The sequence below is a fragment of the Melospiza melodia genome, chromosome 6, assembly GCF_035770615.1.
Source record: "Melospiza melodia melodia isolate bMelMel2 chromosome 6, bMelMel2.pri, whole genome shotgun sequence".
Taxonomy (NCBI): Eukaryota; Metazoa; Chordata; class Aves; order Passeriformes; family Passerellidae; genus Melospiza; species Melospiza melodia.
The window spans coordinates 64,635,600-64,662,978 of NC_086199.1; the positions used below are offsets into that span (position 1 = coordinate 64,635,600).

The window sequence follows — 27,379 nt, forward strand, 5'->3', positions numbered from 1 at the left end:
TTTCCTAACATTCTTTTATTAAAAACCAAAGAGCCAAAGATCGCCCTGATGCTCTTCATTGTTATAAAGCAGACTCTGAAGTATTAAGTGAATTATGTATGAGCAAAGAACTCCAACTGATGCAGAGTTTAAAACTAGGTTTACAGTTTCCTATTTTATTGGCATGGATGTATTTCTAAACTTAAAAACCTTTCTGGCAAGTTATCTCAATTTCTTATGACAAAATTTCTCACAACACACAAATATTTACAACATATACATATTTTTTCATTCTTTTACAACTGGTTCTTAAAAGACAAACAATTCTTAGGTTACCACAGAACAAAAGCTGTGACTTAGTTGTTTTTAATTTGATAAAACTATCATAAGTTAAAGTGAATAGATTTTTCTTTAAATTCCTTGTAGCATTTTACAAGTGCAACAGAAAAATATGAAGAACCAATTTAGGATAGCTGCAGTTCATTGGATAAATGTTGCCCGTCGTAATCACATTATTTCACAGCAAATTCTTGAAAAAATAAGCACCAATCATTCTTGCAAAGAACAATTTTATCTAAAAGTATTGAAAAGTGTTAAATACAAGGTGTTTAATTTACGTAACAAGCAATAAATACACCATATCCAAACTTTATTCTGCATACTGCTACCCTTGTACATATAATGTACTAAAAAGTCAGCAAATTGTCAACACCTTTTCATATTTTTTTTCTCTTTTTTTAAAGAAATCAATTTGACTTCCAACCAACGGTTTGCTACTATAACAAAGGCCACAAACAGTACGTCTGGGACAGCATACAGTGTTAAAACTGACAAACTCCAAGGGGGGAAAAACCATCTAGCAAATAAATTGGAAAGCTGTAGATCATTGCTGGTGATGTTAACATATACTAGAAAACCTTAATATGCTGCTACTATGATTTTGTAAATTGTTTAGTCAAATATTGTAAGAGCAAACTAACGCTCCTACTGATCAAAAATAATTTTGTAGCCACACTGTATTCTCATTGTCCTGCATGGAAAGATCTGATGCAATTTCGTAACTTTGCTTGAGCCTTTATTTTACAACAGAGCATTACCTCTAACTTGGAATTGCACATAAGAAGGCTATTAAAAAGTACAATAAAAATCTGCACAAATCAGACTTAAGAAGAGTCAGTATGCTGTACACTTTCTACAATATTACGCTGATAGGTGAATAAAGAAGTGCTGCCACTAAGTTTTTCAGAAAGTTCTTTAGTTGAGGAATATTCAAATGGAATTTTTGTTGGGTTTTCTATTTTTTTTTTTTATTATTTTTAAATTTTTTTTAGAAATGACATCCAGGTCAGTTTAAGACCTATAAGCTTATGCATTGAGCCTTAAAGACTGATCTTCTCTCCTCCTGGAAGAAATATCAATATCTATTGAATCCTTGCCAACAATAAGCCTTAATCTCTTCGCTGGAGGAAGAGGAATAAAGTCATCAAATTCATCATCATAGTCATCTTCCTCCTCATCGTCCTCTTCTGATGAAGATTCATCTGCTGTTTCCTCTTCATAGTGACCATAATCATCTACTTCCATTCTTGACTCCAAAAGGGAAAGAGTTTCACTACAACACACACCATTTTCATGAAGGTCCTCTGGGTATGTGCCTCTGTTTTCGTCCTCTCGTTTTAGCTGTATTTTTAATTTTGTTGAACTATTGCCTGATCCTGAGTTAAACCCATTATTTAGCTTTGCTACATATAAATTATTATCTTTTTCATGGTCTTTACTTAATTTTATGCTTATTTTTGAAGAATTCATTCCATCACACTCTTGATCATTTGCCTTGCTGCTGCTATCATGGCGCCTACGAAGAGTCAGTTTAGGGATCCCAGAGCTATTTTCAAGGATAAGTTGTGCATCATACCTTGTGATTCGTCTTTTCTTTTTACTTTTTGCAGTTCTAAAGCTGTCTTTTGCTTTAAAATTGTCAGTTGTTACGGAGCAGCCACCAGATCCAGGGATACAGTCTTTGAACCCAACAGGTGTGTCCACCACATTATTCCTGTCTTCGAGTTCTGATTGAGAACTAATTAAATCTGGTACTTCATCCTTCATAGGCGTGTTGTGCATAGTATCAGTTTCCTCTGTTTTTGAAGATGCTTTCACAAGCTTTCCTTGTCGAGATTTCTTTTTTGATGTGCCTGCATCACTTTTCTGGCACCGACCCTCTCCTTTATGTGATGGTCCGTGAGCCACATCGTTGTCGTTTAACGCACGAGACTGCTGCTCTGCAGTGTCCGATTGTGTTCCAGTCAAGTTACTCTTATAGCTATCCAATGTATTTGGTTCAAGCTTTGTGTCAGAGGTCTCCTTCAAACTCATCCTTGTTCTCATCGACCTCCTCGTGATGTACGTGCAGGGTGCAATATCACCCTGCTCATAAGCACCTTTCACAGAATTCAGTTTATGTTCTCTCGCTGCATGCCTCGTTAAGCATCCGCTAGAGACTGCAACTTTGACTGGTCCCTCCAATTCTTTATCCTTTTTAATGGGCAAGTTTTTATACAAAACTACTTTAGGCTCTTTGAGAACTAAATTTCCCATTTCAAGCTTTCGAGAAGCATTCTTTTGCTCTGGCCTTTTGCACTGATTTCTCAACTTTATCTTTGAAAGTAAAGGCTTTGCAGGCTTTTTCAGTCTCTTTGGTACCCTGGAATTATTTATATGAGTTAGTTTAGATGAGGTAGAGTTTGATGATGCTGGAATTCTTGATATAGACTGTCTGGTTAATGTTCTATTTTTGCTGTTCTTTTTTACGCCGATTGAAGATTTTCTGTTAGCTGAAAAAAAAAAAAAGCAGTTTTGTTACGATACTACTTGTATCCTGAATTTCCCACTCCCAAATACTGCAGTTATTTTATTTATTTGGGGAACCTCAAAATAATCCATGAGACAGAACAGACAGTATGTAGTAGGGAATGAGACTGCTTAACTTGCAACTCAACACATGAAAGGAATTGCTAAACAGGCCACAAGTACATCAGCATTTCCAGATACACTTCCCCTTCTCTACCCACAGTATACCAAGCTGTCTTTTTACTGAAATTCTTCTTCTACCAATTAAAAAAAAAATCTCTTTGACATTATCCACAGCTTTTGCTGAGTATTATTCCAATAAAATCTGATGGTCAGCATGATCTAACATTATCTCCAGGATTTTTTTCATGGAGAAGGAGGAAAAAAAACCCAAATACTTTTATCTAATGTAATGGTTTCAATTTCAGGTGAAACTACTGCATACTGTGGCAAGCAAAGAAGTTCTGTCTGCTCAGCAGAGGTGCAACTCTAAATACTGGTAATTAGCGATCTTAAAAAGATTTAGGGACATTTTAGGGACATTTTTTAGGTTTTTTTTCCATTGGTTGGTTGGGTTTTGTGTTTTGTTTCTGTGTTTCATTATTTTAATGTCACAGCAGCAAACAGGAGACAGACGGAACTGCAGTATTTTACATAGCTCCAAACCTGTTTATCAGTTAAGTCAAAGTTTAAATTATTTGTATTTTGCCCATACTGAGGTTGGTGGAGGTGGGGAAACCAAATAAATCATACTCCCTACTCCATGGAGAGAAGTTTTGCAGGAAGATTACAAACAAAAATCCTTTCCAGTTTCTTCTTCTGAAATTACTAACTGTGCACTTTCACTGCACAAGAGGTGCCTGAACTATCAATTCTGGATGTGGAAAGGGAAGAGCTGCTCAATTTAAAAGATGTCTAAAGGAAACAACTATTTGTTTAGCAATATCTACTAAGAGTATTTACTTAAAAATTCTTTTCCTAAGAATTCAAACTATGTAAGTTATCTTTCCTAAACCATACTACTGCCTGTGGTAGTTTACTGCATTTTGAAATACAGAAATTATTGGCAGGACTTTAACTGACGTGTTTATAAATATTTCCCTTTGATATAAAAAAAAAAAAGAAAACAAAAGAACATACCACCTATTGTTCTTCAAACACTTGTGGAAAACCATGAATTTATTGTTTAAATTGCCTTCAGATTCTTGAATAAATTAGTTTTAGTGACTAGTATGTGAGAAGCACCTCAACACTGAGAGGAATTCCATCACTGTGGAAGTTTTCCATGTGTTTGTGAAGCCTTTAGAGACTCCAAGCTTTTCCCCTTACTTACTTGCATTACCTTTTTCCTGAGTGGTATCTGCATCAGTGTTAGAGCTGACAGACTGGCTGTCTGAATTCTTGCTGCTGTCACCCAACTTTTTAAGTCTGTTCAATCGTTTGTCTGTTTCCCTCAGTCCATATTTACTGTTAATCACAGGAGTAGGTGCTGGCAATCCCACTCTTGATTTAAAAGCACCAGTTCCACGTCTACAAATAAAAAGAAGACACAAGGTATTAATAAATCTTCATGTAAACTTAGAGCTTTGTTTCATATACAGTACTTTGGATCCCAAGTGTGTCTGGATCAATGATACCAATAGCCACAAAACTGGTTAGCATTTTGTGGGCTGTTTTGTCTTCTACCTGTCATCTTGGGTGCCTAAATGCCTCAGCTGGCCAGCAAGAAGAGCAGGATTGATCACCTAGGAAGAGTACATGGACATATGCAGAGAGATGCAAATCTTCCTGGTGATGACTTGTGGAGGCTTGAAAGAAATTGTACTGTGCCAAATCTCCTACTGCTCCAAACATACCCACAGATCCTTAGAACCCACCGTTTTAACATTGCAAATTAACACTCTTTACAGCACAGTTAAAATGAAGACACTTAAATATTAATTTTTTGTGGTATACAAAGTGACTCTTGCCTCATCAATCTTGAAACAAGCAAAAAATGAGTCCTTACTAATGCCCCCCAAAATAAAATCTTATTTATTTCACTGCCTCTGCTACAGCTTTGTAACTGAAAAGCAGATGCCTAAAGTTAGAATTACCCAAACATTAGCTTTAAAAAATAACATTTTCATGTACTTAAAATACAAAAACAAATTAATGAAAATGTTCAGACATTAGTTTGTCCTGAAAAAGAAAGTATGCTCATATTACACTGAAATCAATGATCAAAAGCACTTGAGAAAAACCCCACATCACTCCATGTATCAAGGGAAGAACAATTCTGGTGCCTATTTATTCAACACTTTACAATCTCCAGGACTGAAGTACTTTTCTACTAGCAGCTCTCAGCTGCACCCTTCACTTGGAATGACATAACATCACATGAGCTTGGAGGCCCATGCCAGAGCGTTTTCTCTTTAATTTCAAGATTTGTTAGTGACCAAAGTAGCCAACAAAAATGAAAGTAGGATTATTAAACTATTTGTATGCAGGTGCACTAGGCTATTTCTCAATATGAACAATATTTTGTCCTTTATAAGGTTTTTCTTCCTACAGTTGGATCAAACAGAACAGTGAGTTCTGTGCAGGTCCCCTTGGAACTGAGTGAAGCTCTCTCAGATGATGCTGATCCTCCCTACTCACAGTGAGCAGAAGTTTCAACATGGCAAAAACCAACTATGGAATTCTTTTGACCGATGTGAAGAAACCAGGTTGGGACAGCACGTGTGAAAAACAAATATTGAATGATGAACAAAGAGAAGCAAATACTGTCCAAACCAGTAGACATTTACAAATACACAACCCCCAAGTTCTAACAACACTGAGTGAGAAACTACTTTGCCCATTCTCAGCAGAAGAGAACTTCAGGTCCGCAAATAAAACATTAATGGAATTTGCTTTATCAAGCGCAAAGAAGAGCAAAAGTTGGGGATCAGTTCACAATGGTCTTGCAGAAGCTGTAACTGCTTTTCTTTCCAATTCTACTTTATTCAGTACAAGTATTTTTAAGAATCTACACCCCTGTTTTGTTCTGCCTTAGTTTGAGCTAATCTCCAGAACAGAATCAACAGATTAAGAGAACACAAGAGTTCTCAGGGATCATCACCATTCTGTAACAACACAAAAAAACATTATAGCAAACAGGTAGGAAGCAATTATTTTGTGTCCAAAAATCTGAGTATTCATAAATAAAGGACTTTCACTTTCACAAAATAGATCATGAATATGCCCAATTCTATTTGAAAGCCATTTACATCCATGCATACCTTTCACAGGTGTAACATTCGCAGTATTCATTGTTTTCTCCAAAAAACCCATCTCCATAGTAACAAGAGATTTCTTCTCCAGGTTCAATATCTCTTAGAGCTTTCACACATGCTGTATCTCTGCCTGTTGATACGAACTGGAGAAGCAGATGACAGGAAGGGGGAAAAAAAAGGCTAATCATTAAGGCTGCACAGTATCTGAGTAAGAAATAAAACTAAAACAGTTGGGGAAGAAAAGTTGGAAGGACAAAGAAATAAAAAATAGGGTACTTTATTTATTTATAATTTCTTGCTTACCTTACAGTTAGGTCTGCAATCTGAAAAAGGTCCAAAAGATAAAGTCAATTAACTGTGGATAAGACCTGAAACATGAATAGTTGTAGATATCTAAAGTAAGGATTCACTTTGACTTCAAAGACTGTAGAATCTCAACTAAATACTCGGAGTTAAGTTAGTACTGCACAAAGCCATACATCAAAAGATTCCTGCTTTTGTATAGCTGCATTTCTGAGCTCTTCCCTATGCTATCACAAATGTCCAGTTTCCCTCCTCTTTAGAGTAAACAGTTTCATCTTAATTCCTACCTGCTCTTCCTTTGGTACACAAATGCAACACAATCAGCTAAGTTTCTGCAAAAGGTTAAAAAGCCATAAGAAGCTGACCTAATAAAGATGTTACTGCTGACTGAGTTCACAAAGAATTCAAGGTAACCCACAATATGCTCCACTAATTTAGCTGCTACTTCCAATGTCTCTTTCAAGGAAGACAGCATTGCTTCCTAGAGCCTTCTCTGAGTTTCACAACTGATCAGCTCTGGCTGGGAAAATCCCAGTATGATTTTGTCCTACATTAATACAGTATGCCAGATTTGGACATTTCTCTCCAAGTTCTTGTGCTGTTTGGCTCATATACAACACTTCTGAATTTCTTATGCTCTTCAACAAGCTTCCTATACTTACTACTCACCATGATTGATAAATGCAGCAGGACCAAGCCATAGTTGTGCACAGTTTTTTCGTGTGGAATACATGACACTGAAGTCATTTTCCCCATGTCTCAGCAGCATGTTTTCTTCCATTTCTGATAGTTCAGCAATACAGCCCACAAGTAATTCTATTTTATCATTTCGCTTCCTTTAATGTAAAAAGAGTAGCAGAAATAAGACTACACGTGCCAAAATTACAAAACAATTTCATGGAAAGAAAAGTTGTTATAGAATCAATTACATCAAATCTGACGTCAGAAACAATTACGACCATTGTTTCTACAATTTCCTGAGGCTCCTTGCAAGAGGTGATTACTTCAGCTTCTGCAATTGTTAAAACCAAAAGCAAGATCTTTTCATTTGTGTACACTCCCTCCCCATCACCACTTGAGAAATTTTGACTTCCTCCAGCTGCTCTAGCTTGTGTTTCCTAAACTTCTTCCTGTGACCAGGAAAACCCAGCATAATGAAAATGCTTAAAGCTCCATGGCGTATTAAATGAGGCCCACTAGTGACTCTAACAAAGGCAGAAATTCAAGCAAGATGTTCACTCATGAGTAGTTCTTCAGCGTGAAGTTGGCCCTTAAAATAGAGCGAGGAGGGGGAATGACACCTACAAAAATCAAAAAAACCACGAAGCCTTTGTGTGCAGACAGCCCATGTGCCATCATGACTAGAGCAGTGCAGAGGCACTGAATGCTCAGTCTAGTGGAAGCACAGTTTCCATTTTCTTGCGTGGGCATTGTTTCCACTGCTCAGTGGCCATTCCACATTACTCTGACAGAGATGACCATGGAGATACTAAATGTATATGAAGGACACAAACTAAAAGCAAAGCTTTTTAAGTGCAAATTTTTCCTTTGACAGAGAGCACTGAGAACTCTAATCTCTAGTTTTGATTCTTGACAGGTTTCCAGATATCAGCAGGGTTAAGATGCTGCCCTCCTGTCTTGCTCACTTTTCAGGCTACTCTAAATTTTGAGCTTGAAAAGTTAATCTATTTTCAACACACCTACATGCAAAGCTTCTACCACAAAGAATCAGTCAAGGGATGAACTCAAACAACATCATCAACAACAAAAAAAAACCCCAAACAAACATACAAACAAACCCAAAAAACCCCAAAACCCAATCAGTATTTTTTGGGTTGTATCATGATCGTGGAACCCTCAGCTCTGGTCATGAAGAGCTGGAGTCCTCAGCGTATTTAAAGGTTCTACAACACGCGGAGGCTGTGCTGCTACCAGCAGGGTGTCCAGCCACTCAATCCCAGTGTGAACACAACCTCAATTCCTCACCTCAGGTGTGCTGCTATGAACAGGTACTGCCACAAAGCAAAGCTCATACAATTGGTGTCTATATTTGAAGTGACTTTAAAATCTGAATTAAGCCAGAATCTGCTGGTGCTGCCACACACATGCTTATAACGAAACTCAGATGTGCCAAAGTGAGATGGGGCACACTAAGATTCCAGCCTTGTGCTTCCAGGAGAGATCTATCTTGCATAATCAAAATATGCAAACAACACTCGTTTAAAAATGGCAAAAAAATCATTTCCCACACAATTATTTGCTGTGTCACAAATCTGCCATAATGTCATGTTTCTCATGGAAGTCTAACAACTCCTGAAAAGAGAAAAAAAATTACCTGACTGAAAACAAGATTAAAAAAAAAAGTATAATGAACACTATATGCACAAACCCAAACATACAAAGGACTACCTTCCAGAGGCATAGATCCTGTATTAAGTACTTAGTTTTGTATTGTTACTTGAAAAGTGAATTTTCTCTCTGTTTTTGCTATCTATTTCACTGGTTGCAGTTTTAATTTTAAATCACACTTGAAAATATATTTTTATATATTCTTTCAAATAATTCACAGAAACAGAACACAACAGTAATCTTACCATTCTTTTGTTGCAACGATTTTGGCTCCATTTTGCTCAGAAGAATACCGATTACAAGGCAGTATCTCAAACCCACTGTCAGTTGCAAACATTCGTAAATAAATAAACACCTGCAATGAAAAACCCAGTACTTGTCTGTTATCCGTAAAATGAAAGCAGTGAGGAACTTCTTATATAAATAATGAAAGTGAACTGTACAAAAACACACACAAAATGGATACTAGAGCAGGATGCTGTCTGCTGAAATGCATTTCTAGGTTTTATAATGTTTCTATACATTTAAGCCATACATATTATGTTGGTCTTATTTCTTCACAGTGACTTGCAGTAATCCTCACACAGGTATTGAGATTATCCAAAAAGTTTAAGAAAATTAAAGATACCTGGACCAAAATTGGTCCAACTACTGAAAATCAATAATTTTTTTTCTTAAAATCACTGAATAGCTGCATTCAAGAAATCTGTTCATATCTTTAAGAACGACTGAGACCTAATAATCTCTAGAAATCCATTTTATTGTTTGAAGTTCTGAAAAATGATATTACTTCCACAACAAACCTAGATGCTGAATTCAGGGACTGCTGAATTTTTTTTTAAGTTGAGGTGTGACTGTGTTACTCTAAAAACTACTCTAACAAAGCAGAACTTTTTCTGCCAAATCTTTCTTGCATTACTACATTTGGTGCATTTTAAAGGAGGCCTCATTCTTTTTGGTTGTACCTTGAAACAACAGACTCATTCTTGAAGAAGCAGCTTTTTTTGTTAAGTAAACAGTACTATGATTTTTTTTCCTTTCAACTTTGAGAATCAAAAACTGTTATGCTACATACAAAATAGATTTGGGGTGTGGGAAGCGGAGGAGGAACAACCCTTATGGGTATAGCCCCTACACCTGTAACAAATGGGGTATTTTGAGGTAACAAGGCTACTCCCTTTTCCTTTATCTTCCTTTGTCACCCAATTTGATCATCACCCAGTTGTAAGTAAGAAAACCCTAAAACAAACCCCAAAACCCCCCCCAAAAAAACAAAACCCCCTAACAAACCACAATACAAACAAATGATGAAGGGGGGAAAAAACCCCTTCCTTTCTATACTCTATTAATGAAGCAATGCAAGTTAACAAGGGAGAAAAAAAGAAGGGTGTGTCTAGTTAGGCTTTAAAAATCAAAGGAAGTTTCTCTTAAAAAACAGTAAAACAACATATAACAGAGCACTTGATTGCTTTACTATAGCTAATAGTATACTTAAGAAAATTTTACTTTTTCTTTGCCTTTCAACCATCTGAAAAAGCACATTAATTACAAATACACCTACATGTTCCTTGAATAACCTTTCCTGCATTTTGTTCTTGTTAAGAAAATAGTGCCGGGCCCAGTCACCTGACGTCAAGGACTTGAAGGCTTTTTCTAAGTGCTCATCTTTCTTAAAACGTTCAATCACCTCTTTGAGTTCTTCTTGCCTTCCTTTAATAGGTCGAAATCTGAAATAAAAAAAATAAAACTATTCCAGTCCACCATCAGTCATTCTCAATTCTTTCTCAGTTACAGCACACAGCTCTTTTGCTACCCATATAAATATTTAACTCCCTGCATAAAGACACTGACCAACCACTGCCAAACCCAAAGTCTTTTTATACTGATGAATTCACTACATGGGTTTATGTGGATTGCAAACTCAACATGTGCATTCATACAAAATACAGCTCTTAATGGCAACACAAGAAGTGTCTACAAATACTAACGCATGGCAGATGCTACATCTGTGGAAGATTAAGGTTCCAAAAGTTAGTGCAATCATAAATTTTTTTCCCCCCACACAGGAAATCTTGGGCATGTAAATATGAAAACTAACACCTGTACGTCAGCAGAGAATTCTGCCTTCTTCCCAAAGCTTGAGATTTACGAAAAGCTACCCTTCGTATCTTCAGTGAGAAAAAGTAACAGAAAAAAACCTGCATGACTGCCAGAAGTGGAAGCTCCATTTTTGAGCTACAAAACCACCAAGAGAAAGCAACACTTAGGTATTTTGCCAAATCCCTATAAATTGCCTTTGACTGAGCACATACCCTTATATGCTCTACTTTAGGGCAGAGGTGGGGTGTGGGTATTCTTAAATACATGCCACACCCCAGGGGACTCTTTACAAAGATAAAAATTTACCAGGATCATGAGAAACAGTTTTCTGCAGCTCTTTTTACAACTGGAATGTTCTGCTTACAGAGCATATGACAGAAGTGCTAAACAAACTAAGAGTTTTGAGCAAACATGTAAGAGTAAGTCCTGTTACTTTTTGCTGGAAGTGCATTACTATGCTGATTTTATTTCCTCTTACTTACCAAATGAAATCTGTATTTCATTACAAAAGTAAACAAGGGGGAAAAGAATTCTTGAAGTTGATGGAAGGAAACCTCAATCAACTTACTCACTGATACCCTGTTTTTTAAACTGCCATATGAACTGGCTTACTGTCACCTTAGACCGCTGAATGTTACAAGTAACTTATTTTAATATGACTACAGAAGATTTGCCTCTTCCATGCAACTCGTATAAAGGAAACAAAAAAGTGTTACCTCCTGATTTTGTTTCACTAAAATACTAAGGGTCTAATTAGAACTAAGTAACAACCATGAGGATTCAGTTTCCTTCCTTAGAAGGAAGACTGTATTTATGCACCTGATACAATGAAGACAGATCTCCTAAGCCCAGAATCACTTTCAGCAGGTTCTCAGCGTTCCATGCTACTGCTTTTATAAATCTCTCAAATCTCCATCTGAAACACTTCCTTGTGACATAATAACTAAGCATCCTTTTAGACCTTTTTGAATCCAGCAAAATTTATCAGCATAAACCTGTGGGCTTTCAGAGGACATGGTGAGTAAGGAGCAGACATCAGGTTCAGTTCACTTCTGGCTGGGATATGACATTGAACAAGGCAGCAGGAATCATTTAAGAAACAGATGCCTGCTTACAACTGTAGCACATACCATGCCGTGAAGTTTCAAATCAAGCTCTTTAATAAAGATTATACTTGTCCTGTCATCCCAAAAAGCTAACTACCTAACAAGCTGATGAGACCTTATCATGCAAGAAAACTCCCCTAAAACTAGAGATGCCACAATCATTATTTTTGTTCTGCAGCACATCAAAGTCTTCCCCAACTTGCCAGTCACACATACAAGTATCTCTGCTCTCCCAAAACTGGAAAGACTTTGCCCAGATTTGATAGTCATAACTCACAGAGCTTCCTCATGCATGAGTAGAATTTAAAATCATGTAGTGTGAACTGAACTGACTAGCTTCAGAACAGGACCCACACTCACTTTCAATTTCAACCAGAAACAACTTTCCCAGCAAGGAGCCAACTGCACTTACACTAGAAGAAGTAGAGAGCTCACCAATCTGCACAAACATGTAACAGTAATATGTTGCTTACACCTCTATCTGCAAACATTACACAAGAGAAAAACCTACAGGATTTCCAGTTAGAATTGGTCTTCAGCTATGTCTGTTCTTGCTGGGCTACATGAATAACTGCCCTCTCTGTTACACTGTATTTCACGTGTTGAAATACACAATTTTTTAGCTAAGTGACCTGCTGGAGCAAAGATGGGTGGAAAAGCCATCACATTCAAAATTGCATTAGCACCTGAGACAGTAATGTATGTGCTGATAGACATCATCATACTTATTCATCACCAAGAAGCCTGCTCTAGGCTAGCTAAGAAAGCAGGATCCCAACTGAACCACCAGTGTGGGAAAGAAATACAGATAAAAAAAGGAGAGCAGATGCTAAGCTTAACAGTGTCTCAAGACCTAAAGAATCAACACGCTCTATTTTCTAGCAATTCAAAGCAAACCTTACAGCCCCAAGAGCTCATATTTTAGGTGTTTCACAACACATTCTCAGAGGTTGACTCGATGTCTACCTGCCCAGCTACCTCAGGTAGCTTGGGACCTGGCCCCAGCCCCTGAAGGTCACTGGCACACCTCCAAGGGTCACATTCAGCAGGTGTCCCTATGGATCCTTGTCTCATGCACCATACTGCTGGTGGAATTAATTTAAGCCATTAGCAGAAACTTTTGTAATGCCATTCCTGCGAGGTACAATAGTCAGTGTATGCCCAAGACCTTCAAAGGCCAAAAAGATGGCTGGGACCAAGAAAGGGATGAAGAGATGGTAGAAGCCCCAAGACAATGACACGGTCAGATGAATGCTGGACAGCATGGCAGGCATTTCAAACAGGAACTAGGTTTTTCAAAGAACATCACTCTCTGCACCCAGGGGCTCAAAGATTAATACCAAGGACTCTCTGCAGCACCTCTGTCAAAAAGTTGTTCTTACACAGTGACAAGACAGAGATAATGAGAAAAGATAAACAGGAATCCAAACAAGCAAGAAGTATCCACAAGTTCAGGGAAAGATGCTGGAAACCAATATTATGTTTAACATTTCACTCCAAGGGTTCCCAAACATATGAAACAGAATGACACTGTGCACTCTGAGCCTGAGCTGGAGGGCTCTTCACAGTTCAACAGCACATGTAAGTTGCACTGAGAGCACATGAAGTTTATAAGCAAATTCAGAATACTACAGTCCTCATGAAAGCTTTAGTCTTTCACAGGTGTATCTCCATATATACTTTAAAAGGTACCTTCTCATTTGAGATGCTGAAGAAACCAAGAAACCCCAGAAGTCCAATGTTCCTTAAGAATTTGGGTCTGCTGATAGATACTTCATTTCTCCCAGGAGTATAATTAATTAGTTTATTCATTAGCTTTTTGCAGCCAAAATGCCAATTGATTTTGAGAAGCAACCTTGTATATTACCCTTTGGTGTTAGAGGGCTTCCACATTTACTCATGATATTAAAAAAAAAAAACCCAAAAACCTATACATCTGCTGGAAGAATCTATACACTGTTTCTGAACTCCACCATGAAAAGAGCCTAAGGCCCCACAGCTAAATGTATACATATAAAATGAGCCAAAGAAACTGACTTTTAAGTATCAGTAAAACAAGTGACTAGTTCAAAGAAGAGAGATAGAAAGAGCACAAGGAAACCAACAGAACAAACTAGCCAACCCAGTCTCTGGGAAAAAAAAAGGCAATTAAAATCAGAATTGTTTATCCAGACTCTTGGTTTCCTCCTCTGAACAGTACCCTTATTAAATTCCATCATGGAAACTGAACAAGACACGTTGCTGTTTGAATCTGCTCACTGACACAGACTCCTTGAGCCACCCTACGAGCAGCTTCACAGGTCAGGTCTCACAGGACATGAGGCCTGCTGCAAGACAGTCAGGTGTTAGAAGTGAGCAAGGAATGAAAACCTCAGCTACTACACGGTCTTTAAAGAAACAGTATCAGCCCTTCTTCCTGACAACCTGCAGAACAGAAACTTCTCACACTTCTCTAGAAAATACTTTTTTTTCCTAGTCAACGAGATCTGATAAAGCTGCGGCCACTGCAGTTTCAAAATCAGATAGAAGATCTCGTCCCAATTAAGGACAAACTGACATGGTGTCAAAAAGGAAGACGTAGGAAAATGGCTTGGGGAAGCAAAGCTCTTTCTCTCTCAAGTTTCTCTTACCTCAGGAGTACTTAAAGACTCTTGGAACTCCAAGGTATAAAGCCAAAGGTCAGTGAGATGCTTGCCTATAAAGGAAGTTAAAGGAGAGTTTCTGGTAAGTTCAGAAGCACAGCACCTCGCTCAGTCTCAGTCACTGAGAGCAGTGAGTTTGAACAAAAAGGATAAATTGGTCCTGCAAGAGATCCAGTATGGAACTCCAAACAGCTTATCAGTGCATGATAAAGAGTTTTACTTCCAAACCCTCTTTCTTAACTTCTGACTAGGGAACATCAAGAAGAGTGAATTTATCAAAACCATATCAACCCATTAGCCTTTGAACAACTGGCACCTTGTCTGGATGGTATTTCTATTTAAGCAACTCTGGAAAACAGCAAGCTTATGTCCACCTAGTACCAGAGATTGAGCACAAAAGCTGAAACTGCAAGCCTGCTAAGCATTCAAGATAGCAGAACAAGAATTGAAAATCATCTATTTAAAATAAGCATAAACTTACTTAGCATAGATTTTGGCTTCCTCCCTGCCCAAGCCTGTAGTGTGAGCATTTTTTCCTCAGAGCTGGTTATACAAGTTATGATCAACTTGTTCAGCATTTATTGCCAGTGTTTTCATACAGAAAAAAACTAATGTTCTTTAAAGGCCAAATTTCAAAACAGCACTTTTAATGAAAAAGGTAATCCACATTACTAAATTTCTTGAACTGACATTAAACACACACCACTGTGGTCAAAATTCCAATATAGCTGAGAACAGAAATAAAATTCTCACAATTTAGCAAAGAAGTACTTTTAAAAAATAAATATGGGGAAGACAAGAAACCCCCCAAACCAACAACCTAGCACTGTCCTCTAATCCTGTTCTGCCACTCCACATGGTAAATTTAATTTAGCAGTTAACATGACCACTGGATGCAAGCCATTCCACGTTTTGAAGATGTAACACTTTTTGTTGAAGCTAGAAGTAAAAAACTGTAAAAGTAGGGTGGTGGGTGTTGGTTTGAGAGGCAGGCCATGGTTGTTTAGTGTGTTTCTTTGGCTGTGATTTTTTTTTTTTTAAATTAAAAACATTCAGGAACAGCAAAACAGTTGGTTCCAATGCAATCACTGTGTGATTTATATACAATGAAGGAAGACAATCAGGAGCAAGGTAAAGGACTTTACTGAATTAAGCTATCGGTGAAAATAATCTAGAAAAAATGGCAACATCAGATTTTATGCAGAAGTCAAAAACAATTTTGTAAAGTACACAGACACTGAGGTCTGAAGAATGTAAAAGCTTCACTTTGAACCAGGTTACCACTACATAAGAGTTGTGTACCTTGAATCCACTATCTCCACAGCACTACAACATTGAAGCTGAACTGTATGGCCACATAACCTTAATTAGCAGAACCCACATCACTTTTTCAGCCTCCAGACCTTACTCAAGATGAACACTGAACTCTTCAATTATTATACTGAAATGAGCCGAAGAACGCAGGGGAGATTCAGCACAGGCTTCTGCTTTGTGCTTTTTGTCTCTACTGCCTGGTGGTGACTCTAAGGGATGAAAAGTGATGTACCCTGTCAAGTTTGGTCACCTAAGTCAGTGACTGCTCCTGAGGCAGTGTCGAGAGAAGCAGCTTCCTGTACATCATCCCCAAGCACTTAATGTTTCCAATGGAAAACAGAAATTCTGAAGGCTTGGTCCTTTAGTCCCATGTAATCAGACAAAACCACCCACATCACACACCTGCTTGTAACTTCACTAAGAGCAGCAAACAGAGCACAACATATCCGACTTCCTAAACCATTTGCAGATCTGGAGACGCACTGGAAGTGCTCTCAGTATCCCCTAGCATGATGCTGGTGCTTTAGGGAACCAGGAAACAACACTGACTGGTAACAGGAGCACATGATTGGGAGTCTGGCTTCAGGTTTGAACAGTAACACCTTGGTATGTGAGATAGGATAAAGAGCAGATTAGCCACTAAGGCATGTGACTTCAAGATTCAGTGCTCAGCCTCGGGAAAAGCACCCAAAAATAAGAAATGATAAAACAGGCAAGAACTCACTTGGCATTTTACAAGTGTCAGTTTTAATCTTTAGTGTTTGTAAACTTTCAACCCAGGAAGTGTAGCTTGCAAAATGAGTTTTGTTTTTTACCAGAACAAACTAACAAAGGCTGATATAACAGGATTTGAAAACAACAAAACCTTTTAGAGCAGTGATACTTGACAAGAACATACTTTCTAAGACATGGGGTTTCTTTTATTAACTGCTAAGCTGCTATTCTGTTGAGGTAAGAGCTACAAAATTGATGAAAGAATGACAACTGCGACTGTAAAAAGGGTTGGAAACTCTGAAAACATCCTGCTTTCTCTGGGAAAAAGCACTTACAGAGAAGACACTCATGCATATAAAAGTACAGACCTGGCTTCCAAGGTAAGGGGAAGAACTTCAGTAAGTGATCATCAACCTGCAATGGGCTGCAAAAATGCAAACCTCTTACATGTTTCCAACACAGCACAGCAGAACAGTGGCACAGACACTTTCACAGGGCATCTTCAAACAAATCAGAACAAGGGAACAGGAAATCTTTGCTTGCCACCATAACTGGCTGTTGTATTTTAAGCATACCTCCACACACAAACTATGTAACTAATATGACTCCATGGCACTCAAGCAGAAGATGCCCAAACATAAGCTGCAAATCTTCAATTCTACTTCATCATAATATTTGGGTACTAGCACATAGCATTTTGGAAGCAGTAGTTTTTTCACACCTGCTTTCCCCTCACCTTCCCTCAAAGCCATTAAAACAACAGTAAGGAGCACTAGAAAGACTACAGTTTACTAGATGGAAAAAGGTAATCTAAGCATCACAGCCACAGTAACAAGCATGTGTCATCACTGCACCAAAAAGATAAACAAGAACTATGCTGATGCCTGGACTTCAATTACTACAACATCAGAAACTTTCTCAATAGGACAGTATGATAGAGGCAGAAGGCGTGCATCTGGTAGGAATTGGAAGCCTCACCTAAGTACTTCCCATAGTGCTCCAAGATTATTAACTACTGTCCCTGAAGACTGTTTCACAAATCTGAGAAAGGAAGAAATACGTGATGGCCTCTGTGTAGCTTTTTGGTTCAAAATAGTAATTAAATAAGTATTTTAGTAGATAACCTATCAACATAAAACACCATTCATGAAAGTAGCTTCTCCAACTATTAAACAATGACTGCATGATTTCCACAACAAAAAGCCTAAGAACTAACAACCTGTGCAAAACCTGCAGACTATCATTCATGCAACAGAACAAAAAAAAATCCTTTCAGCATATATTCTTAGCTTGATTAACTGATGAAAATACAAAGACACTTCAAGCGGAACTGTAAGAATATCTACCTGGACTGTGCTACTGTAACCAACAGCAGGGAGGGAAGAGAAAAAACTCCAATATTCTTCTTAAAGGTGGATATTGCACTCTCCAGCAAAAAGGAAAGATCTCTTTGGGGTAAGTCTTTACAGTTATTAGGACCACACTGCTTCAATTTCATGTGCAGCTGATGCTTTCAGGCTATACCAACAACTATTTATGTTATATGACAACAGAAATAAATCCAGCAGTCATTTTTGAATCGATCAGTTCATTGCATACATGCAATTTGCTTAACTGATACTATATGCATGTGACTGTGCTGCACAGGTGAACTGTCCTTTAAAAATAGTCCCAGCAACAGTTTGAAGGGCTGAGAGTCTGTTTCCCGTGATGCGCTGCCAGGAAACTCCAGCTCTTATTATTGCACTATGTATTATTGCAATACAAGTCCTTAGAAACTTAGAGTTTCTCCATTGTGCAATCAATACAGATCTTACATGCAGACAAGCTTAAGAGAGATCTATAGAACACAGTTATCATCAGTGATACATCTGTAACAGAGGGAGAAGCACAAACTGCTAAACCCTGAGACCACACAGAATTCACAATCAAAGCATTCACACGGATGCGTAACAGTGCAAAAGTAGGGGCAACTCTGGTAAGCAAGTTTCCAGCTGGCACACTCATTGATCTCATCCATACAGACACATCTGAGGAGCCATCCCTTCAGCAGGGGTCTGCCAGAACTTCAGATCCAGTAGCACCAACACTGAACTGGCTCAGGAGCTACATCTTTCTTCCGTTGTTTAAGAGTAAGGAAGGAAAAATAAAGCATCCAGCACATGGAATAAACAGAAGAGTTACCAACCACTGGCTTCTGCCTTTGAATACTTTCAAATGACTGGTTTCAAACTTACAATTAGTTTACTGTTTAAGCTAGAAAACGGTGCCTATTACCAACCAGTTCTACAGCACAAATACACGAGACTAATGGAAAGCCCTATGATGGAGCACTGTGAGAGGCTGCATTTGTAGTGCTGAGTTCCAGACCCACATGCAACACCATTTTAAAGGCAGAAGCTACTCACAAATTTGCGTTCTTTCACTTTCTTAAAACATGCACAAAATTCCACGGTTTTGCTGATTTACATCAACTAAGAGGATGAATTCTTTTCTAGAAAAATAAAGACAAGTTACCTAGTATTCATTTTGTGTGTCTGAAAACCTAAATAGGGATCAAGAACCAAACTAGTTGCTAAGTCATCATTTTCACAGAGTTCCTTGGCAGACATTCCAGAGGAAGGCACATAACGACTTTGTCCCTCAAATCCTGAAGCACCGCTACCTGCAAATAAGAGAGCACAAATTAGATATCACTTAAGGGTTGTTATAGAGCCCAGCTACATTTGGGGAGAGACAGACACACAGGCTTGAGGCAAAAAATACAGAACAGTTGAGGAAGACAACAAAGTACTTGGAGAAGCAGAATAAAGGACTGTAAAGGACATCTGAATAAAGGACTAATTTGCATTTAATCCTCCATCCCAGACCAATAGCAAAATAAGAATCCATATTCCTTAAAACCTTTTATAAGGTTTTAAAGAGAATTGCTGCAGAATGGCTAATGATGTGACTTGATTAAAAAATGGGGTTTACTTCTACAAGTGTATTCACTGAAAGCTGGGCAAGGACTTCAAAAGATGTTATCCACTTCAAATCATACTAGTTGTCACTTAGTGCCAATCATGCATTTTATAATTACAACAGTTCAAAATTAATTTACACCCAGTTATTCTTACTTGACTTTTAAAGTGATTTGAAGAAATCTATATTCCTGAAGGGAGTTCACATATCCAGAAAACCCATAATAACTAATATTTTTATGTTAGCTCCATGCTGACTGCAGATCTCCCTCATGAGTTAGGTAAGACAGAAGCCTGGCTGGCACACTAGGAAGGGAATCATAGCACTAAGCAGCAGAAACATGTACATACATCTGCTTGATCTTCTCTCAACTCCATTTTTGCCCGTCTTTGGATTCTCCTTTCCTGCATGCTGCAGTTTGGTCTGTGCGTGGTCATTAGACGACTTGCTTCCACTTCTCCGGCCATTCACTACCATGTTCTTGGATTCTCCCAGCCACTTCATACCCACAGACAATCTGACTCAGTTGCATTTAGTCACTTTTCAAAAGGCGTGGAGAAGTGGATGAATAAATTCAGTTCCAATTCCTACTGGAAGTAAAACAAACATGATTAGAACTTACTGGGAAACTGTTTTCAAGACACAGAGTTAAAAAAATAGTAATAATACCCCAACAATAATAATAGTAGTAGTAAAAGAAAACTGAAACACACCCTCATCCCCCGAAGAGAAAGTGGGGAAAGGTGGGAGAAAAGATGGCAATCTGCATTTGCATCAGGAAGAAAGAAAAGCCATTCATTAGCATCAGTACACAGAACTGTGAACAGGTGAAGGACCGTCCTACAGCTTACAATGGCATCTGGCAGCAAGGACAGAATCCTGGAGCTGATCAATTGCTAATGGCAGCTCATTTTTAAGCTGCCATTAGCAATGGACTATCCCCACAGATATACCTGTACTAGCATACGTACACGTGGGTTTACGTGCCACAGCTATGTGACTCCAGACCCAGAGGATTTTAAAATACACATCCAATAAAGATTCTATCTCCTAATTCATAAAACTCATAACCTACTGGGAACTCTACAGCAAAGACCATTTCACATGCATCCTCCAAGAACTAAAGATGAGCACAGTTTAGAAGAACAAAGGAAAAAACCCAACCACAAAATAAACATTTTTGGAATGGGGTTAGGGGAAAGATCTTACATCTTTATTCAAAAATCAGAGCTCAAGAAACCCTCAATGATGACCTAGAGAACCCAGGCTACTATTCTTACTATTCCATTTTACAAAACAAACCAGTCACAACACACCCGGTTCAACGTGCCAGTACTAAGTGGGGTCACAAGCAGAGTTGCAATTTTACAGTACAGCACAGCACATGCTAGTTTTTGCCTGTAGTCTCAATGTCTTTTACATAAATAATTATAAGAAAGCTAATAATGTTTTTGTACACAGTTGTGTCTCACTATGTATAACTTGCAGGAAAAGATCCGATTTACAAAATTATTTTACAATTGCACTTACACATTAGTAATTGATTCTCTTGATTTTAATTCACCCTTCTCCCTACTGCTTCCTCACAAAGAAATAAATTATGCCTTTTCACTTTACTGCAATTATATAAAAAAGCACTGCTCTGCTCACAGCTGGTAACAGGCCATTGCAACACACATTTCAATCTGATGGAAGAAAGGGAAAAACAAACTAAGAGATGTTAGAAATACTGTGTTTTGTAGAAATTCTGCTTTTTATCAGGTAAGAGCAGTAAATTACTAGATTTCTGTTAGCCACTTATGTGATCCAGCTACCTAAAGAAATGTTTATGGCCAGATGATTTGTAATTAAGTTATTTACAAAGATGCAGAAGATTGAAGCAATTAAGGAAACACAGTAAAGACTCTGTTGTATATTAACAGACACATTGGCTCAAGCATCTTACCAGAACATATCACCCAGATCTGGACAGGTTTTAGAACCTTTTACAAATTGATAAAGAAGGGCAGTAAAGACTATCAACAAAGTGTAACAGAATCACACTGAGCAAAAACTGGCTCAGTTACTGCATCAATATCAAGAAAAAGAATTGAAATAGTTTCAGTGGACAAAGAATTTTCTTGCTCCCAGTAATAGAAGGGATTTTCTTTAACTTCAAGATTAATTCTATTCATTCAACTATAGGTAGACCTAGCTCTTTTACAAGGTACCACCAAAACACCCTTGGATAGGCTTTTTTTTATTTCACAGAGCTTCCTGATAACATACACGTGTAAGTTTATCATAACTTATAATAATCATATCATATCATACATCTGAAAAAAAACCCAACCCAACAACACTTCAAAAACAACCAAACAACACCCTTAAACTTCCTTGTTAAACATCCCACCTGTCAGAAGAGCAACTCTGTGAAGCTCTGCCACTGACTGACTCTGATGTCAACTCTCAAACTTCTCTTTTCTTACATCTCAAACTATTAATTTTACAGGTCTATATACTCTAATTAACCCCCATTCTGCCATGCTTTCGTAACATTGGTAATGAAAAGCGTTAGAACAGAAACTACATTAAAGAGCTGCATGAAACTCAGTCTCGGTGTCTTTGTACACTAGGACTGAACTCCACACTGTGCTGGCTACAGCCCAAAAGCAGGACAGGGGAATGAAACGCCCATGAAGTCAGTGTGGGTGAATGCTGCATTGCATCCAGCAGTGTGGGGGAAATGCTTACTGTGGTACTTTCTGACAGTCCCCAGGTGCAGCAGCCACAGTGGGTGAAGGAAAGGCGTTCCCTGCATGGAGAGACTTCTCTGCACCTCTCACAAGGGCCCTCTGGGCAGGGTGAGTACTGCCTGTGCTCACTCACTTCTGCTTACCCAGGAACAGCAAAGACAAGGAAGGGACCACTGCAAAGGTAAGCAGCAACGTGGCCACAGAATGATACTCAAACTGTACTAAACATTAGGAAAAACACTTTGTTCTGCTCCAAAAGAGATTGATATAGACAGCAACATAAGTCCTCCTCAAACAAAATCAGGCCATTTAGTGATGCATAGCAAAATTCTGGTTAAAAAAATCATTATTAGTTTGGGCTCATCAGCCTAATGAGCAAGAAAACCTCTGTCTCAATCTACTGCTGCCTCTATTTTCTAGTATCAGCCAAATGACAAACTTAGAGACTGCAAGTGTGCTTCTTCAGCCACTACTCAATGGGACAAGAGGCAGTGGGCAGAAAGAGATGCACAGAAGTTCCACCTGAATACAAGGAGGAACATCTTTACTGTGCAGGTGAACAAGCAGTGGAACAGGCTGCCCAGAGAGGGTGTGGAGTCTCCCTCACTGGAGGTATCCAGGATCCATTTGGACACAGCTCTGTGCCGTGTGCTCTGGGATGGCCCAGCCTGAGCAGGGAGTTGGGCCAGAGGACCCACTGAGGTCCCTTCCAGCCTGACCCATTCTGTGACTCTGTGATTCCTTCTCCCAGTACCCAAAACCACCTTTCCAGACATGATACCAAAAGCCAGAAACAACAGCAAGGATTCCTTTCCCCATGAATATCTCAGCTGCTAATGCCAACAGAAAACCTGAAAGGAAGGAAGAGATGCACCACTAACCACCACCGTGTGGTACTGATACCTTCTGACATGATTTGTTCTCACTGCTTTCTACATCAGATTCATACTGACAAGTCCTTTAGGAACTGAGGGAGAAAAGGGAGATGAACACTATTTTCCCATTCAAGAAAACACTCAAATATACTTACACCATCACATACTGTTGCCACAGAGCTCTGCCATCAAAACCTAACACTGCACCTGGACCACTTAGGACTTCAGGTTTACTATGACCATGAAGTTTACCAGCACAATTAGAGCTTCCAAGGGACCTTTGGCATTTCAATATAAATGACCACAATGCTGCTTTAACCCTTTATTAATAACACCACTACTCTTTAAATCACACTGCCTTTAGCAATTGTATTATGCTAGTTTGACAGGCACATTTCCTCAAATGCCAAAATATAGCTCAATTGCATTTGGTACCTCTCACTGAGGTATCTGGCATTTCATTGCAACAGTACCCTTAAAAATGAAAACTGAAGCACAAACACAATTAGTACAGACAGACAACAGACCTTCTTTAAAATACAGCTTATGGATTTTTAAAAAAATTATTTTTAAGCACTCAAACACCTACAGTTTGGCTTGCTTGTCTTTTTTTTTTTTTTAATTAACAATAGCTGCAAGAGAGTTTTCCTCAACAAGACAGTGACCTAAAACAAATATAAGAAATGCACACACAAAAAACAAAACCAAAAAACCAAAACCAAAAACAAACAACCCAGTCTCAGCTCTTCTGGACAAATCAGAGGTATCAAGAGAAAAGACAAAGGTTTCAATATTGGTAACCCTACAAAAAGTAAACAGACCTTGGAATTTGGGAAGCAGAGCAAAACTGTGCAACTAGTTTTCCTATGGGATCACCAGAATAAAAATGACTGATCAAAATCAAAGCTGAAGGAAAACTTGCACAGCTTTAAGGAGCTATTCAGAACAGTCTCAAGTCTTGTTGAGAAGACCTGAGAGTACTGAATCTGAAGGTTCAGAAAATGTTTTTGAGTGGCTCTCTTCAGCTCATTAGTGCTGAGAATAAGATCAGTGCAGAACTGGACACGTATTAATAATGGCACAGGGAGTCTGTAGTACTGTGTCAAAACTGACTCAGGTCAGTCCAGGCTGTTGCAGAACTGCAGCCCCAGGATGCAGGTTTGGGAGAGCACACCTGGATCCAAAACTGACCCAAACCCAGGCTCCGGTCTCCCACCAATAGCTTGGCCTGTACATTCATTCCCCTTTTTTTCTTGTGCAGCCACACGATTTTTGTGTGTCAATTTGGATACTAATCCAAGCACAGCACAGGCACAGCAGCAATCCAGTAGCAGCACAAAATGAGTGACAAAGAGCAAATGACACTTGAGCAGCTCCTGCCCCTCCTCCTCTGCTCTGCCGTGTCCTCCACGGGGTGCTCTCTCAGGGTGGGGCTGAGCAGCTCCCCAAAGCCTGTGTGATTCCCTCAAGTCACTGCAACGACTCCAGCGTTCAGCACTCACAGAGACAATAGAAAAGCTCAGCTGCTTCCAGGAGAGGGAGAACCTCCTTCCTCCCACTTGCCAATTCACACAAACACTTCCACCAATGCCAGCGCTCCGTGGACTTCTCCATGACCCAAATTAGCTCTGTGTGTGTGCAGCTATGTGACTTACACAGGTTCAGGCTCAGTTTGGGGCAGCCCCACCACGGCTGGGTCAAACAGTTCAATGAAGGCTCCAAACCAGTGTAACTCCAAAAGGAGCACTGCTGCTCCACCAGCTGCTTGTGCCCTCTTCCATGCCATCCCCCCTCTGTGCCAGTGAAACAAATGCAGAGCCAAGTGACCTGAATGATTCAGTCGCTGAATCAGGGGAGTTACCAGACAAATCTGAACCGGCAGGCTTGAACCAAGAGTGGATGTTATGGGGCAGAGGGAGCACGCAAGGTCAGGGAAGTGGTCAGGAGTACTTCAGCTGAGACTTCTTTGCATCCTCAAACCACAGCTCTGTTTTGGCACAAGAGTATCGCACCTGACACTTAGTATGCTGACTTGGGCAACAGTCTGTTGCCTGAAAGCATGTGCCGTTTGCAGGGAACAGCATGCTGGGAAATGTAGTCCTGGAATAGGACAGTGCTAACAGAGCAAAAAAAGCATTCAAGAGCCTAATCAGTCCTGTTACTGAGTATACAAGGATACATCATCCCACTCATTCATTTAAATGCAATACATTAAGCAAGTGCTTTAAATAAGTCTGAATTTCCAGTTTGTGAGCTCCAGTGAGCATAAAGCAGAGATGTCTGTGTCTATCTGGTCCTAATAAGAAAACGGCCTGACAAAGAAACAATAACATCCAACTTTTCAACCAAGTAAGTCTTGATTTCCTCCCATATTGTTACTTGCAAGGAAGAAAGCAAAGAACTGAACAGTTCAGTATTAATGAAAATTGAAGCAGCTGCATCTGTAGTTATAGTGGTCAGATTATGGAAACAAGGCATGGCTCTATGAGAACTTATCCTACAATTTTAACCTCATTGATAAAAACCTGCCAGTGTGTATTTATAGTGACACTATTAAACACTGATCATATTGCCGTCTCATATCACACAATCAATTAGGCTGGGAAAGACCTCTGAGATCACCGAGTCCAATCTGTGAGTGAACACCACCCTTTCAACTAGACCATGGCACTAATTGCCACGTCCAGTCTTTCCTTAAACACCTCCAGGGACGGTGACTCCGCCACCTCGCTGAGCAGCCCATTCCAATGTCTAATCACCCCTTCTGTGAAGAAATTCTTCTTGATGTCCAAGCTAAACCTCCCCCGGCACAACTTAAGACTGTCGTCTTGTCCTGAGACATGTTTCTCAGCACTGAATTTAACGCACCAGAAAACTCCACAAAGTTCTACACTTCAGGTTCTCACACTGCCTGGACACACCCTGACAAAACACCACGCACTCTCCCTCTCACTCACCGGTTTTCGCGATTCCGAGAATAACGTCTTAAAGGTAACTTCCCTTTAAAGTTTCAGATACAGATATTGGGCAAATACGTGCCTTTTACTCCTTCCCTAATGGCACGTATCATCCGATAAAAATCCACAAAAAACAACCCCCACCAAAAAAACATACCATAAAACCCCCAAGGCAACTAGTCTGGCCGTTCCATCAAACCGCGGCAAGATCGAGCGGGTCACTAAAGCCATCAACCCAGAGGCAGAGCTACTGGAACGGGCAGACACTCCCGGCCCGGAGCGCAGGGCCGGCCCGGCGGAAAGGGGAGCGGGACCGGCTCCGGCCCGGGCGGCGCCGCCCCCGCGCCCGCTGCTGCCCCCTGGCGTTCTCCGCGCGCCGGCGCCGCCGCGCGCCCCGGCCCCGCGCGGCCCCCACCGCCCCCGGCCCCGGGGCCCGGCCCCGCCCGCGGCCGCCCCTCCGCCCGCGGGTCCCCGCTGCGCCCGCCGCTGTCAGCGCCCCGACGGCCGCCCCCGCCCGGCCCGCGGCGGCCCCGCACGCTGCCGGACCCCGGGCGCGGTTCCTCACGGCCCCCCCGCGCTCAGGGGCGCAGCCCTCTCACGGCCCCGGCGCCTCCCCTGCCCCACAGAGCACACACAGACCCTCCCCAGAGACCCAAACTCACCGCCCCGCGCTGGGGTCCCCCGCCGCCGGCGCTGCCCCCGCTGCCACCGGGGGAAAATGAATCATCAAAGGCAAGGGTGCGGGAGGGGGGGGGGGGGAAGGGAAAGGGAGGAAGCTGAAGGGGGGAAAGTGGAGACCGAGCCAGGGAGGGGCGGAGTGGGGAGAAAAACTAAGGAAGAGGGGAGAAAAAAAAAAAAGCGGCGATAGTGATAAAAAATAATTCCAAGTGGGGGGAGGAAAAAAAATGGCGGATTAAAATCCAAGATGGCGGCGCCGAGGGGCGAGCGGCGCAGAGGGGAGGCGGAGGGGAGAGCTGCCTGGAGATCCCTCCGCCGCGCCCCGCGAGAAAGAGTCCCCCGGGCTCCCCCGCAGAGACCCCGCGGGGTGGCGGCGCGGACCGGCCGCCGCTTCCTCGTCCTTCTCCTCTTTCCCTGCGGGGAGCCCTCGTTCCGCCGCCCTGCCGAGCCAGGCGAGCGCCGCGCTGGCCGCCGCGCCCCGAAGTTTCTTCTTGTTCCTCCCGGCGGAGCCCGCGACCTCCTCGCCCCGTCCGGGGAGACGCCGAGTGCCCCTGCGCTC

General features: G+C 40.4%; 1 protein-coding gene across 6 annotated transcripts; it reads right to left on the bottom strand.

Moving 5' to 3' along the window:
- On the bottom strand, nucleotides 1-27,379 carry KMT5B (lysine methyltransferase 5B). 6 transcript variants are annotated; one of them, XM_063158746.1, is made up of 10 exons: nucleotides 26,805-27,379; nucleotides 19,926-20,162; nucleotides 19,129-19,276; nucleotides 10,297-10,462; nucleotides 8,981-9,090; nucleotides 7,056-7,222; nucleotides 6,387-6,406; nucleotides 6,090-6,226; nucleotides 4,160-4,356; nucleotides 1-2,810 (listed from the first exon to the last, which is right to left on the bottom strand). In XM_063158746.1, the coding sequence occupies exons 2-10, from the start codon at nucleotides 20,077-20,079 to the stop codon at nucleotides 1,345-1,347; spliced, it is 2,565 nt and encodes an 854-aa protein (XP_063014816.1). In that variant the 5' UTR covers nucleotides 20,080-20,162; nucleotides 26,805-27,379; the 3' UTR covers nucleotides 1-1,344. The 6 variants fall into 6 exon arrangements, with proteins under 6 accessions (XP_063014816.1, XP_063014819.1, XP_063014817.1 ...); XM_063158749.1 differs by having other exon boundaries at nucleotides 4,169-4,356; nucleotides 26,805-27,377; XM_063158747.1 differs by having other exon boundaries at nucleotides 19,926-20,165; nucleotides 26,805-26,820.